The sequence below is a fragment of the Eriocheir sinensis genome, chromosome 37 (assembly GCF_024679095.1).
Source record: "Eriocheir sinensis breed Jianghai 21 chromosome 37, ASM2467909v1, whole genome shotgun sequence".
NCBI classification, from domain to species: domain Eukaryota; kingdom Metazoa; phylum Arthropoda; class Malacostraca; order Decapoda; family Varunidae; genus Eriocheir; species Eriocheir sinensis.
In genome coordinates, this window is record NC_066545.1 from 2102953 (window position 1) to 2117506 (window position 14554).

A 14554-nucleotide genomic window follows, 5' to 3' on the forward strand; every position below is an offset into this window, starting at 1 on the left:
ACCAGTTTCTCTGCACCTCCTCCTCTTTCTTGCAGTTCATCCCTCACTAAGTTACCACGATGCTCACCCCTTTTCTCCTCCTAGTTTGTCATCTACGGCGTGTACTTCATGCTCCTGGCGCTGGTGTTCTTTGGGCTGTCCTCCTACACCCTGGGACGCATGGGGTGTGAGGGGGTGCAGGAGGCCGGTATATGGGAGCCCCCACCCCACCCACCCTCACAGGAACCCCCTCTGGGCACCATTGAAGCTGTCTGAGTGTGTGTGTGTGTGTGTATTTACCTATTTGTAGTTTACCGGGCCCGAGCTAAGCTCTAATAGTCCCGTCTCCATATCTACAATCATCCAGCCTTTCCTTCATTTGGTGGACACTGCTCGCCTCCACCACCTCTTCCCACAAGGTGTTCCATGTGTTAATACTTCTATGTGGAAAACTATACTTTTTCAAGTCACTCAAACAGATTTCTTTAATAACCCAGTAGCAGCGGGGATCATGTTTCTTAATGGTCCCTCTAAGTGAGAAAAATGAGAGAAAATCATCACTCACACAATTCCATTTCATAATATATATCAAAACATTTGTGATCAGTTTATGCATCATCTATTTTTGGGGGTTTATATCATGGCACAAATTTGGCCTGTCGCTTCTACTGGGTTAAGTTTCTTTCCATGTCCTCTCAGCCCGTGTTCTCGCAGTTGAGAAGAGATCATCTCTATCCACCTCATCAAACTTATTTACCAACTTATACAGCGTGATCAGATCTCCTCTCCCCCTTCTTTGTTCCAGTGTCATCCAGTCCATCTCCCTCAATCTGTCTTCATACGTCATATTCGAGAGTTCTGGGACCATTTTAGTTGCAATTCTCTGTATCCTTTCCAACTTTCTGATATCCTTCTGTAGTGCAGTGACTAGGCCTGATAAGGGAGCCTCCCATAACCCACTTGGTGAGTGGGGTACCTCTTTGGCCGACTCGGTAATGAGTGCCTCTCCCGTCACGCTGTTCGTGGGTTCAATCCCAGGCAGCCGGCGAATACCCTCTCCTTGTCTTGATTAATTTCTCGTGTGTTTCGATACATGCAGAGGCGTGTGGGACTGGGGCTGAGAGAATAGTAGAAAAGAGAAAATCAAATCTCGGGGCATTTCACTGGTGGCATAGCATTGGGCATCCTCTCCTGCAATTCTGTTGAGTTTCCCCGAAGGGGTAACAGGTAGGATGGCCCATGCTCTCCGAGGGTAATAGAAAATGGGAGAGTTGGAAGTATGTCTCTACGGGGACGTTGTGGAATAATGAACCGATAGTGGTTACTATCAAAGGTCTCAACACACAAAAATTAATCTACATAGGAGGAAAGTCACGTAGTGCGGCGACTAGGCCTGATAAGGGAGCCTCCCATAACCCACTTAGCGAGTGGGGTACCTCTTTGGCCGACTCAGTAAGGAGTGGCTCTCCCGTCACACTGGTCGCGGGTTCAATCCCAGGCAGCCGGCGAATGCCCTCTCCTTGTCTTGATTAATTTCTCGTGTGCTTCGATACACTTCTTTTTGTGAGGCGACCATACAACTGCAGCATATTCTATGTAGTTTTGGTCTTATCAGTGTTGTTATTATTTTCTTCATCATTTCTTTGTCCATATAGTGGAATGATATCCTTATATTTTGCATCATCCTGTAGGTTTCTACAAATAACTTGTTTATGTGCTTTCCTGGGGACAGTGCATCTTGCTTTGTTACTCACAAATCTTTTTCTTCATGTACCACCTTTTAAGTTTTCTTCTCCCATCCTATATGTTTTCCTCAGTCTTTTTTTTACTTTTCCCCATTTCCATAACATGGCATTTGTTTGCATTAACTTCCATCTCCCATAACTGGCTCCATCTATACACTCTGTCCAGGTCTTTTTGCAGTTCTTCACAGTCTTCAGTTTCCTTATTAACTTTGCATCATCTGCAAAAAGGCTCATATAACTTTCTATACCCATCAGCATATCATTTATATATATATATATATATATATATATATATATATATATATATATATATATATATATATATATATATATATATATATATATATATATATATATATATTATGAACATTATTGGCGCCAGAACTGTGCCTTGAGGAACTCCACTCTCTACTCTCCTCCAATTTGGTTTCTTTTCTCTAATCACCATCCTCATTTCTCTTCCTGTTAAGTAATCCTTCATCGACTCTATAACCTTTCCGTCCATTCCTTCCCATTTCTGTAGTTTCCAGATTAACCTTTTGTGTGGAACCTTGTCTAAAGCTTTTTTCAAATTGAGATATACCTACACAATTAGCCCATCCTTCTCTCTCTTGTACCACGTCTATTGCTCTTGAGTAGAAACATACACGTAAGAAGTTGGTGTGTGTGTGTGTGTGTGTATGTGTGTGTGTGTGTGTGTGTGTGTGTGTTTACCAGGCCACAACTAAACACAGAACCATGGATTTATTTGTGATGACTTGTGGTAATGATTGCAAGGGAAGATAGATTGACCGTAGAATTTTAAATCTTGTATGAGAAAATATGCAGTCAGATGCTGGAAGTTTGTGTTGTAGATGGAATTTCATCACTCACTCACTCACTCACATATGCACAAACACACAGACACAATAACTGTTGCCTTGCTCTAATTGGGAGGGTACTTGCTGCTTATGACAAGTCCAGCTCATGATCCGAGTGTGGTGAATTACACACAGTGGCTGAGTGGTCAGTGAGTGATAGCAGTGTCCTGGAACACCCCCGGATTCAAGTCCCGTCTGCTGCTACAAGCTGATAATTTTCAATCATTGCCATGTGGCTTAAGACTACTCGTATGCTCTTCTGAAGACCAACTAACAACCTGGATACTAGATTACTCAAAAAAGGATAAAAAATGACCTGGGTGCAGCATGAGCCAAGCAAGATGGCGCCACTATGAGCACTTGTCTGTGTCATAAATGGCTGGGGCCAACCACCATGTCCCGCCAAGGAAGCCTACCAGCACCATAGGTTGAACGCAAAACACACACACACACACACACACACACACACACACACACACACATAGCACTTAGCAAAGACATTGTTGAAGCAGGTAGTGTCCATAAAATGAAGGAAGAGCAAGTCAAATATAGATTGGGAGGCAGGACTGACCGAGCTTGAGCTCAGGCCCTGTACACTACAAATAGGTAAAAACTAAAATAGGTAAACACACCATACAGTACTCCATAGCGGGCTTTTCTTCTACATTTTTCTTTTTGTTGCCCTTGAAGTGCTTCCTTTGTTGTTGTTGTATAGCTCAATTGGTTTAAGCTCTGCGCTGCCAGGCTTTACAGCCTGACAGGCGGAGGTTAGAGCCCTGTTCAGTCCAGGATTTTTCCGCTGACAAGGAGTAGTTACTGTTCCCTCTTTAGCAGAGAGAATCAACGTTGTCAAGTGTCATGGTATTTATACAAAATCTTTGTAATCTTAACACTATATGACCTTATTGGATAATCCAATTATTTAATTAATTCATTTCAAGGTAGTAAATAGCTGACATATGAGAGGAAGCGAGAGGTCTTGAGAGTGTGTGGCAAAGCTCTCGTGATCAGGCCATGGTGAATTACACACACACACACACACACACACACACAAGAAACACTGGACAAAATTTCTAGAACATAATATAATCACAGATAAACAGTATGGCTTTAGAAAAGGGCACTCATGTGTAACAAACTTACTGAGCTTTTACTCAAGTGTAACAGACATAATACAGGAGAGGGACGGATGGGTTGATTGCGTGTACTTGGACCTGAAGAAGGCTTTTGACAAAGTTCCACACACAAGACTACTATGGAAGCTGGAGAATAAAGGATGATTGAAAGGGAAAATGAAGAACTGGATGGAAAGTTACTTAAGGGGAAGAGAGATGAGAACAGTGGTAAAGGACATGAAATCGGAATGGAGATTTGTAGATAGTGGAGTGCCTCAAGGATCGGTATTGGCACCAATACTTTTCCTAGTATATATAAATGATATGCCAGAGAGAGTAAACAGTTATATGAGCCTGTTTGCAGATGATACAAAACTGCTGAGACATATAAGAAACAGTAAAGACTGTGAAATTCTGCAAGATGACCAGAATAAGATTTGCGAATGGAGTATGAAATGGGAGAAGGAATTCAACGTGAAGAAATGTCATGTAATGGAAATGGGGAAGAGTGAAGGGAGACCAAAATGGACATATAGAATGGGAGATGGAGAAATATTAACCCTTTCATGGCTAAACGCTTGCAGCGAGCGTTAGGCGTATTCGCTGGTGGTGCTAAATGCTCGCTGCGAGCTCCAGCCGTACCCAAATCTCCCGCATATGAGTGTTCCAACAATATTTCTCGCAACACAGCATTGCCAATTGAGTGGGTTCTCCACTAAATTTGGTGGAAAATCATGTCGGCCCAGCGCGGAAAATCTACGGACGAGCAACTGGTGGATGTTAATTTTGTCCAATATAGCGACATTTTTGCATAGCTTCACCTATCACATGACTGATATTTTGACCTAATAGTTGTAAATTTAGCAGCTGGCAATGCTGCCCTGCCAGCACCCCATCATCAAGAGATCTACAGTAGTTGCCTTATGGCTGACCATCGCGCAAGTATAGATGTACGTCTTCATAGGCAACACCCCTTTAACATGCCTGTACTTTCGCAGGAGAGGCTTACATTACCGAATCGTATAGATCTTGGCTTCCTCTTTCCAATGGTGTTTTTGTTTTTTAGCTGTGATGAATAATTTTTGAGATACAGAGGTTAAAAGAGCGAGCACTAGCGTCGCTTGCTGGTGGTGCTAAAAGCTCGCTGCGAGTGCCAGTCGCCCTCACAGCAAAAAACTCCCCCTGTACGTTCGCAGGAGAGGCTTACATAACTGAATCTTACAGATCTTGGCCTCCTCTTTCCAATGGTGTTTTACTTTTGTAGCTGTGATGAATAGTTTTTGAGATACAGCGGTTAAAATAGATCCTCTTCCCCTGCTGAGGTGCCCGAGCGCGCCTGAGGGGTAGTCTCATTGCGAGCGCTTAGCAATGAAAGGGTTAAAGAAAGTTCAAGAGAGAGATCTGGGAGTGACAATACAAGATAATCAACAGCCCGAGTCATGATAATAGGATATTCGGTGATACGTATAAAATGGTAAGAAATATAGGATTAGCATTCCACTACATGGATAAGGATATGAAGAAAAAGTTAATAACCACTATGATTAGACCAAAATTGGAATATGCGGAGGCGGTGTGGTCTCCCCATAAGAAGAAACACATAAAACTAGAAAGAATACAAAGGATGGCAACAAAAATGGTTCCAGAACTGGAGGGATTGACATATGAAGAAAGGTTAAAGGAAATGGACTTACCAACACTGGAACAAAAAAGAGAAGGGGAGACCTAATACAAATTTATAAATTATTGATTAAAATGGAAGAAGTAGATCATGAGGAGTTACTACTAAGAGAAGGAATAAACACCAGGAACACTAAAGGACAGTAAAAAATTGAGGAAGGGAAGATGCTTTTGATACAAAGAAATATAGCTTCTCACAAAGAAATATAGAGGTTTGGAACAGACTAACTGAGGATGTAGTATCGGCGAAGAGTGTGCAAAACTTTAAGGAAAAGTTGGACAAATACAGATACGGAGACGAGACCACACGAGCGTAAGCCCAGGCCCTGTAAAACTACAACTAGGTAAATACACACACACACACACACACACACACACACACACACACACACACTTTTATTTCAAGAATGACCAATTAGTTATATACTTTACATGTTAATGTTTATTATAGAATGTGTTTTTAGAAAAAAAATCAATTATATTTGTTATTTGTCATTTATGTAAATTTTTGTTGTATGGAAGAAGATAATAAGAAATATAAGGTGTAAGTAACTTAAGGCCTTGTATCTTGACGAGGGTGGCAAGACAAAGTCGTTTTTCTCCCCCAAAACTTGCCATGTGTGAGCCATGATCTTGTGACTTTGTGAAGTGACTTGGTCCATGTGGCAGACGTGTAGTAACTCTGGTGCTGATATACATGAACGTAAGTCTACGAGACCCTAAAATATTTTAAAGAGTATCATATGTGGTTGCAAAGATGTACTTTGTGCAATACCTGTGCAATAACCTTAAGGAGAGCTTAGAGCACTTCAGGTAGTAAAAGGTTTTATTCTGTGATAATGTTAAACCAGTCAGGGTGAGACACATGGTGGAGCAGTGGTGGTGGTAGTGGTATTTGTGCCTCTGTGGTGCAGTGGTTAGCACGCCTAGCTACAAATCCATAGGCCTGGGTCCAAATTTTGGCCTGGGCAGTCAGAGCCCAGTCCACCCAGCTGTTTTTTTTCCCTTTTGCACTTGTTGACAAATGGGTATGTGGGAAAACCAGGGGAAAGTAAACCATGGTAACCTGGATGTCACACTGGCCATGTGTAATTGATTATTTTCTGACACAGGCTCACTGAAGCCACCCGCAGCTATAGTGTATGCCCCCAGCTTCACCTTACCAGTCACCTGTAACACTATCACCATTACCACAATCCACCACATGCTGTAGACTGTTTAGAGTATAATGTATTTTATTATGGTTAAGCATATTTTTGGGAAGAAGTGTACATAATATACTTTGTTAGATTGTTAGTTATTGTATTATCATTATCCTCATACACTATTTTGTTTTTCCATCTGTCAAGTGAAGTAGCCTGTTGTGGTGCAATCTGTCTGTTTACCACTTGACCTGTCATTGTTTTAACAACCTACCTATCTTTCCCTATTTCAGTCAATATCACTGGTGTCTGATTATCTTAAGGTTGTCAGTGCATTGGAAAATTCAGGAAAAATGTCCTTAGCATTGTCTTTCCAAGCATTGAGTCCTTCCCCTCAAGTCAGGGAAAGGGGAAGGCAGACACCACATGCACAGGCAACTGATCCTCTCACTGGGAGCAGCCACATCAGCTGGAAAGGCTGCAACTCCATAAAGCTCAGAAGGTGACAATGGTTATGTTGATGCTGGTTAGTTCAGTTAGTGGTTAGTCTACTAATGATGATATCAGGTTATTATTAGCTAGCAACAGCCCAATATCATCAGTACATCAGCGATTATTGTAAAAAATGCCACTTCTTTCTAGGAGGAAGCTCATAAAATAAAATTGACAATATAATAACACGTTATCAGAAAATAAAGAACTCAAACAAGTGTAAAAATATTTTAAATAATAATAAAATCTTAAATAGAATAAAACGGCACATGGGACGCAGGTAGTGCATAGTCTGGTGAGTGGTGATGGAAGCCTCGTCTATCTATCCAGAGCTTAATAAACCATGAAAACAGCCTTTGTAGATATGGTTAAATGATGACACCTTTAAACTCTTCTCAGAGGAGTCTGAAGCAGCCTAACAAGACTTCCAACTAATTCAGTTCTGAGAAGCTGTTTTTACTGTAATAATGGCAAACCTTCTCCTCAGGCAGTTTTGCTGAGAACCTTACATCAGCAACCCAACCAAGAACACTGAACACTTACGGAACACAACTTTAACCAACAGACACCAACACCTGCCTGAGACAACAATGCAGCAGACCCTCTACTGAATGCAAAACAAGTACAAGAGAAATTCAAACAAAATGGAGGTGTTATTTCAATGAGATTTATCAATCTTGAACTGGTAGAACTTCTTATTTTTAATGTGTGTGTGTGTGTGTGTGTGAAGGAGTCAGAGTCAAGGGTACATTATGAGGAAGTCCTTAAAAGAAATGCACTAAATGGAGGGTCTACTGTATATCACAACAAAACACAAACAAATGCCAAGCAGCTCCTCTCTGTCTCTATTTATGACGCTTGAGCTTGCCCTTCAACCAATGGCACCTCAACTGACCTAACTCAAGCATTCAAGAGAGCTTGAGTATGGGTTGTACACAAGGCCACAAATACTTTTTAAATTTTCCAAGAGGACATGTCAGTTCAGTGTAGTGCCTCTGGTCCTTCCAACAATATAGTTCTACAGTCCAGCATGCTTGTGTGTCCCTCAAACGTCGTGCTCGGCCTTGCGGTGTTTCTTGAGAGTCGAGCTCCGCCGAAACTGTGAACCACACTCGGGGCACTCATGGCGGCGGCGGCGACGATGACGGTGGCGCTCCCGGTGGCTCCTACGATGAGAGTGGAGCGCCGAGCGCGAGGGGAAGGTGGCATCACAGCGGTCACAGCAGAGGTCTGGCACTGGGGAATGGCTCTTCTCCTGAGGGGCTGGCACCTTGGGCTGGCACTCTGGAGGGGTGTGCACACTCTCTTGGGCCTGAGGCTGTGTGGGACTGAGTGTCGGTGTATTGGGGGTGGAGATAGTGGAGGTGGCAACTGTGTTGTGGTGGTTGTGGTGTTCATAAGTGCTGTGTAGCTGCTGGTGCATCATGAGCTGTGTGTGGGAGAGGTGGCACTGGTGGCATGTGGGGCACTGGTGGGTCCTTCCACTGAAATGGCGGCGCACGTGTATCTTTAGTGCTGCTCGTGAGGGCAGGGCTGCGGCACACACGGGGCAGGGTGGGGGCGGGCCGGGGCAGGGCAGCAAATGAGTGAGTTCATGAGTCACCAGACAGCCATGGGTACGGAACTGTTTACGGCACACCTTGCACCGCACTGGCCGATGGCACTTCCCTTCAACACCCTCCTCCACAACATCCACACCCTCCTCCCCATTCTCCTCAGGGCTGCTCCATTCCCCCTCCCCTTCCCCTTCCCCTCCCCCACTGCCTTTATCTTTATCTTCTTTAATGGGGGATTGTACTGAGGGGTCAAAGATGAGAATGAAGGGGTCTCTGGGGTCACTGCGGCGATATACCCCAACATTCCTGCCCCTGAAGAGGTCGTTGATGGGAGGAGGCGTGTGGGGCTGAAGCGGCCTGGGAGAGGGGGAGCGGCACAGTGATTCGTTCCCCTCACCCCCATCCTGACTGTCATCCTCTTGGCACTCAGTTTCCAGGTCACATTCTGGCTCAAAGATCATGTCACACTCCACACTCAGGAACTCCACTGCCCCTGAAGCACCCTCCATTGTTCCGCCCTGCCCCTCCCCGCTTCAAGGCTGCCCCACACTGCTATGTTATCTGTCATGGACAGAAACGCACACAAACACATACAGAAACTTTCTTCTACTTTTCTTTCATTTTTTTTTACTTGCTGTCAAACTTCTTCATTATTTAACTTCTTCCATGTCTCTTTCCCTTGTTCCTTCTTGCATACCCCTGTCATATTTTCCCTTGACAGCACAGGTGACAGCCCTTCCTGCATGTTACTGTCTCTCACTCTCTCTGTAGTGTTCTCTTTAGGTTTAGTTCAAGTAGGTCCATGTTCCAGATGTGTGTAGGAATTGTGGGGTCGGGTTACTGGTGCTGGCTTCTCTTTCTTGGCACCAGTTGCTCCATTATACTTTCGTTCTGTGGAAAATTATGCACATTGTAATTGGGGTGAGAGAGAGAGAGAGAGAGAGAGAGAGAGAGAGAGAGAGAGAGAGAGAGAGAGAGAGAGAGAGAGAGAGAGAGAGAGAGAGAGAGAGAGAGAGAGAGAGAGAGAGAGAGAGAGAGAGAGAGAGAGAGAGAGAGAGAGAGAGAGAGAGAGAGAGAGAGAGAGAGAGAGAGAGAGAGAGAGAGAGAGAGAGAGAGAGAGAGAGAGAGAGATAGAGAGAGAGAGAGAGAAGAGCAATAAAGCATTCACACAAGTTGAATATTAGCCTTGTTGTTCTGGTCTGTATCTCTGCTTATATATATCAATCTTTAAACATTATGAGAGGAATATTCAAAGAAAGTCCTACATAATATGAAGAATAGTGAAGACAGTTCTACAAAACAGTAATCCCTCCATAATTCATTCTCTTATCCTAGACTCTCTTTTTACCTGGAAATCTTAATCTTTCCCTCTTCACAATTTGGCTCAACATGGCACTCCCTTGTGTTGCTCCGAGGTGCCTTCTTCTCACTCTCTCACAGCTTTAATTCACTCACTGGAAGAAGATCATTATTATCTCAGGTGGAAATACAGACGAAAGGAAGGCTGCTCCTGAGTTTACCAGTAAAATGGATGAAAGAATGAAGATCCTGGTTAACTCTTGCATTAGGGATTTGGACAGTATAGGGATGAGCTAGAGTAGAGAGTCCAGTGCAGTGAGGCTGCTGGAGGAGGGAGACATGCTGTTATTAAGTTCAGAAGAGCAGTCAGCATGAAAATATTAGTAGAAAATAGACAGAAAAGCAATATTGTGGTGGAATTTAAGAGGTAGGAGACTGTCAGGATGAGGAGGGGAGTTGATGAGATGCAGAGCCTTAGACTCCACTCAGTCCAAGAGAGCTGTGTCTGTGGAGCCCACCCAACACACATTGAAATGTAATGACATTGTTTAATATACCTGTAACACTAAAGAGGTAAAATCATTTGGTAAGATTAACATCATTGTGAAACACAGAACAGAGATACAGTGACTACACAGTTGCCTTACATGAGCTGCTTCTGAGCTTCACCAAGCTGACAAAGTATTACTGTATCAACTCCCTGGAATCTTTAGTAATACAAACAGGAATCAGGTATTGAGACCTAGCAACCCCATGCTATTCGCATATGATCAATCCGGTCCTTTCAATCTTAGACTCAAGACAGTTTCATATTATTTTGGGTAAACACTGATAGCTATTCATAATTCATTCACCCACTGAGATTCTGGGATCATCAAGGGCTTCCTGCTTTCCAGGCGTAATACAAGTTTGGGAGGTAAACAAAAACATGAATAGGTACAAGTTCAACCCCAAAAAAACAACCTAGACAAAGTTGGGAAAAAGTGTTCTGAGCAAAGCATAGGCACACTTGTAGGAATGTAAGGTAAAGATTTGATTTATTAATATGTATAATGTGTGGACAAAACATCTTTCTGATTATTGTGTTTTAGTTAACTGAATCTCTCAAATTATTTGTTAATGAAGTTATATGAAATTTTCAAACTAACCAAACCAGACTTAGCTGTCATAACCTGCTTATTGCTGTTGAGCAACCTATCACCATTAAGTTACTAATCTATTGCTGCAAAATCAGTTAACCTGTTGATGGTGATCTTTTAACAATGCACAATGGCATCCCTGTACCCATAAACATTATTTGGTAAATGTGCAATTTTGGTCCGCCACCTCAAAATACCACATACGCCTTCATATTATGGTTATAGGGCAAAAATAAATTAACTTTATTTACTCCTAATACAAAGGTGCAGATGATTAGAATTTAACTTAAACTAACCTAACCTGAGTAGATCTAACATAACCTAACACAACTAAACCTAACTGCTGCACCCTAGACCGCAGCTGCTGCCCTGACTGTATCTTACACATCAGCAATGCTGATACGGGTATGATGGGTTTGCTTAAGTTTGGTTAGCTTCGAAGGACATGCTCCTTCATATTATGGTTAAAGGGCGTGTATTTTTGTCTTGTAACCATAGTAAGAAGGCATACATTGTGTTTTGAGGTGGCACACCCACAGAGGATCAAATGTTTTTAAAGGCCACACATGACAAAAGAAAAGTGCTTTGGAGGATAGAGAATAGAATTTGAATACTTTGGTAAAGCAAATCTTAAGCAAATGCTCAAACAAATAACATGCAATTCAAAATGAAAGCAAAAGAATGTACTCTTGAAAACAGGGTACTACTACTGAAGTTCTGGGCCCCAAAGACAATTTTTACCCTAGCTAACAATTGCTAGATCTCTTTACACTAGGCACGTCAAATCTTATCTATAGGTGCTACAGATGAATAATGTCAAGATATGATTCTGTTTTTAAATTTACCAAAACTTCACCCATGACTTGGTATCACAAGTGGTGCTGACAGGCTGGTGATATTGCATCCATAGGTTGAGGGAATTGTAGTCCCTTACCATAGGAAGTTAAGTTTTAGTTTGGCTTCATTTAGTTCGATGCAGCAGGCCTACGGTGTGGTATTCATCACACAGCATGCACTGTCTGCCCTACAGTAGACACACTTTGCTAAAACCATTGAGAATCTCTAAATGCAGACAAATATTTACTGAAGGGGGGTAGGTGCCCCACCCAGGCTGACACACCAGAACACTTCCTGTTTCACTGCCCAAGATTCCACTCCCTCCACACCAACCTCAAGGCATCCCTAATCAGACTCAACATCCACAGGCCAACTCTAGAGGACCTGCTGGGCGGCGACACCCTCAGCCCCAACACTGCCTTCCAAGCCCTCAATTGAACACAGACCTTCCTGCAGAAGTCCAGGCAGCTTGACAGGATCTAGCCCCTCTCCGGGGACCCAACTTTACTACAACCACAGCTGCAAACAACCTGTACTGCTGGGGCTTTAGAGGCCGTGGTCCCATGGCCTAACCAGCCCCCTAAAACACTGAAGAACACCTTCGGTTAAGTGGAGGAAAATATTAGGGAGTTGTCATGTGGTGCGGGAAAGAGCAGGCTGGTGTCACCCTCAACAATGACGGGTTGGGAGAGCAAATCAAGGAACTTATGGAAATCTTTTGACATAAAACGGATCCTGGAAGCCCCTAGTTCACGTCTGTAACCTGTACCTGGTGACATCCCACTGACCTTTTTGTATAGTATGATAGGACTATTAAAGGAGCATAACAAAACGGGGAAAAAAATAAAACCCCACAAAACGCTGCTGCCACGAAAAATATATATATACAAGTCTTGGGCGTGATCAAATGAAGGTAAGGAGAGGTCTTGATAGTCCCCTCTTAAGAACGTTCAGGCAGAGAACACTATAACAGCATAACCAGAAACCTCTGAAGCCCATGTAGGAAGTGCCGCGCTTGTGTTCATCCCTTGGAAGCCTGCATCAGCTGTTTGTGTTTGGGTTTACATCTTCTTCTTCTTCTTGTTCTTATTCTTCCTCTCGTTCTTGTTGTCTTTCTGTTCTTGTTGTTTTTGTTCTTTTCTGTTCTTGTTCTTGTTCTTGTTATTCTTGTTCCTGTTGTTTTTGTTCTTGTTCTTGTTATTGTTCTTCTTTTTCTTGTTCTTGTTATTCTTTTCTTGTTGTTGTTCTTGCTGGTCAAATGTGTGTGCCTGGGAGCCGAAGTGTTTTAGAATTATACGGCCCCTGAAGTTAGATTCAAAATACCACGTTTCCTCTACCTGATACATTGTCTTGTCATCTGCTGGTACATTTATCAGGCTCAGTCTTAATGATCTAACGCTAATTACAGAATATATAGATGATTTTGATGTGGGAAGTTGGTAACCCTGCCCCGCCGCCGCCCAGCTCAAAGACTATAGTCTTTGGCCCAGCTGGTTCACTCTACGCAACGTGCAACTCGAGCTCATTAATTTGTGTTCTCGTGGTAAGTGGAAGGTTTGCCTTTATATACTGTTTAATATATAATCGTCTGGAGTGGTTTACGGTGTGATATGTTGGTATTGTGGTATAATATGCGCATGGGTTTGCTTGTGTTGGGTATGGGGGATATGTTCCTCAGCAGGGCTTCACGGTTCATGGTTATGCTTTCGAGACGACTTCCCCAACAAAGTGACGGCCGTAGTATTAGTCTTCCCCATTCCCCTTTCGTCCCATCCCCATACGCGCCCCGTCCCCTTCCCGTTCCCTGCACAAATATGCGGGTCAGGCAGTAGTCACTCAAACGTTTAAATGCATGACTGGTCACTCCAAAGAGTATATACATCTCCTTGGGTCACTCCCACCTGGCCAGCCACGCTGGTGTTGCCAGGTCATGTCATTTATGGCATTTTGGCTTTAAATAAAGGTGGTCGCCAAGAAATGCCCTTTTTTGTAGTATATGTTAAGTATTGCCATAATAATGCCATATTTAGTCATCAATCTGCCGTCTTTTGCCATTCTTGGGGAAAATTATAAGGGAATCACGACAAACATAGTTTAATTCACGACTCACAGCATGGGTTTATTAATTAAAGGAAAGTCGTGCCCCTCTAATCTTTTATCCTTTTACAATAGAGTATACGAGGCAGCTGACAATAATGAGAGCCATGATGTAGTTTATCTTGATTTTAGTAAGGCCTTTGATAAGGTACCTCACCAGAGACTGTTAAATAAAGTCAGGGCTCATGGAATAGGAGGGAAGGTTTATGATTGGATTAGGGCGTGGAATAGCGACAGGAAACAGAGGGTTACCATTAACGGAAAAAAAATCTGAATGGGGTAATGTTACCAGTGGGATTCCTCAAGGTTCAGTTTTAGGCCCGCTTTTATTCATTAATCATTATCTACATCAATGACATAGACAATGGGATAACTAGTGACATAGGTAAATTTGCAGATGACACCAAAATAGGACGCACTATTAGGACAAGGGAGGGTGCTAGAGCACTGCAGGAGGATCTCAACAAACTGTCAGCTTGGTCAGAGAAATGGCAGATGAATTTTAACATTACCAAGTGTAGCGTACAAAGTGTAGGAACTCGCATTTAACCCATTACACGGGTAATGTTTGGACTTCACAGGGGTAGAGCAGAGTGTGAAAGGGATTTGGGAG

General features: G+C 42.9%; 2 protein-coding genes across 7 annotated transcripts in view; one reads left to right on the top strand and one right to left on the bottom strand.

Annotated features, from left to right (window-relative positions):
• LOC127008056 (thiamine transporter 1-like) overlaps positions 1-6675 on the top strand; it is a 26999-nt gene extending 20324 nt beyond the window's left edge. For all 3 annotated transcript variants that reach the window (XM_050879586.1, XM_050879587.1, XM_050879588.1), the window contains exon 9: positions 85-6675. In XM_050879586.1, the coding sequence (XP_050735543.1) occupies positions 85-255 (171 nt within the window). In that variant the 3' untranslated portion in view covers positions 256-6675. The remainder of the gene's footprint in view (positions 1-84) is intronic.
• On the bottom strand, positions 6192-12979 carry LOC127008058 (zinc finger protein 768-like). 4 transcript variants are annotated; one of them, XM_050879590.1, is made up of 3 exons: positions 12831-12979; positions 9918-10023; positions 6192-9460 (listed from the first exon to the last, which is right to left on the bottom strand). In XM_050879590.1, the coding sequence occupies exon 3, from the start codon at positions 9076-9078 to the stop codon at positions 8059-8061; it is 1020 nt and encodes a 339-aa protein (XP_050735547.1). In that variant the 5' UTR covers positions 9079-9460; positions 9918-10023; positions 12831-12979; the 3' UTR covers positions 6192-8058. The 4 variants fall into 4 exon arrangements, with proteins under 4 accessions (XP_050735547.1, XP_050735550.1, XP_050735548.1 ...); XM_050879593.1 differs by lacking the exon at positions 12831-12979 and adding an exon at positions 12733-12750; XM_050879591.1 differs by lacking the exon at positions 12831-12979 and adding an exon at positions 12444-12621 and having other exon boundaries at positions 9918-10019.
• Between the last annotated feature and the right edge of the window lie 1575 nt (positions 12980-14554).

What these genes read in the sequence shown, in the direction of transcription:
- LOC127008058 (XM_050879590.1), bottom strand. Translation starts at nt 9,078, where the DNA reads ATGGAGGGTGCTTCAGGGGCAGTGGAGTTCCTGAGTGTGGAGTGTGAC.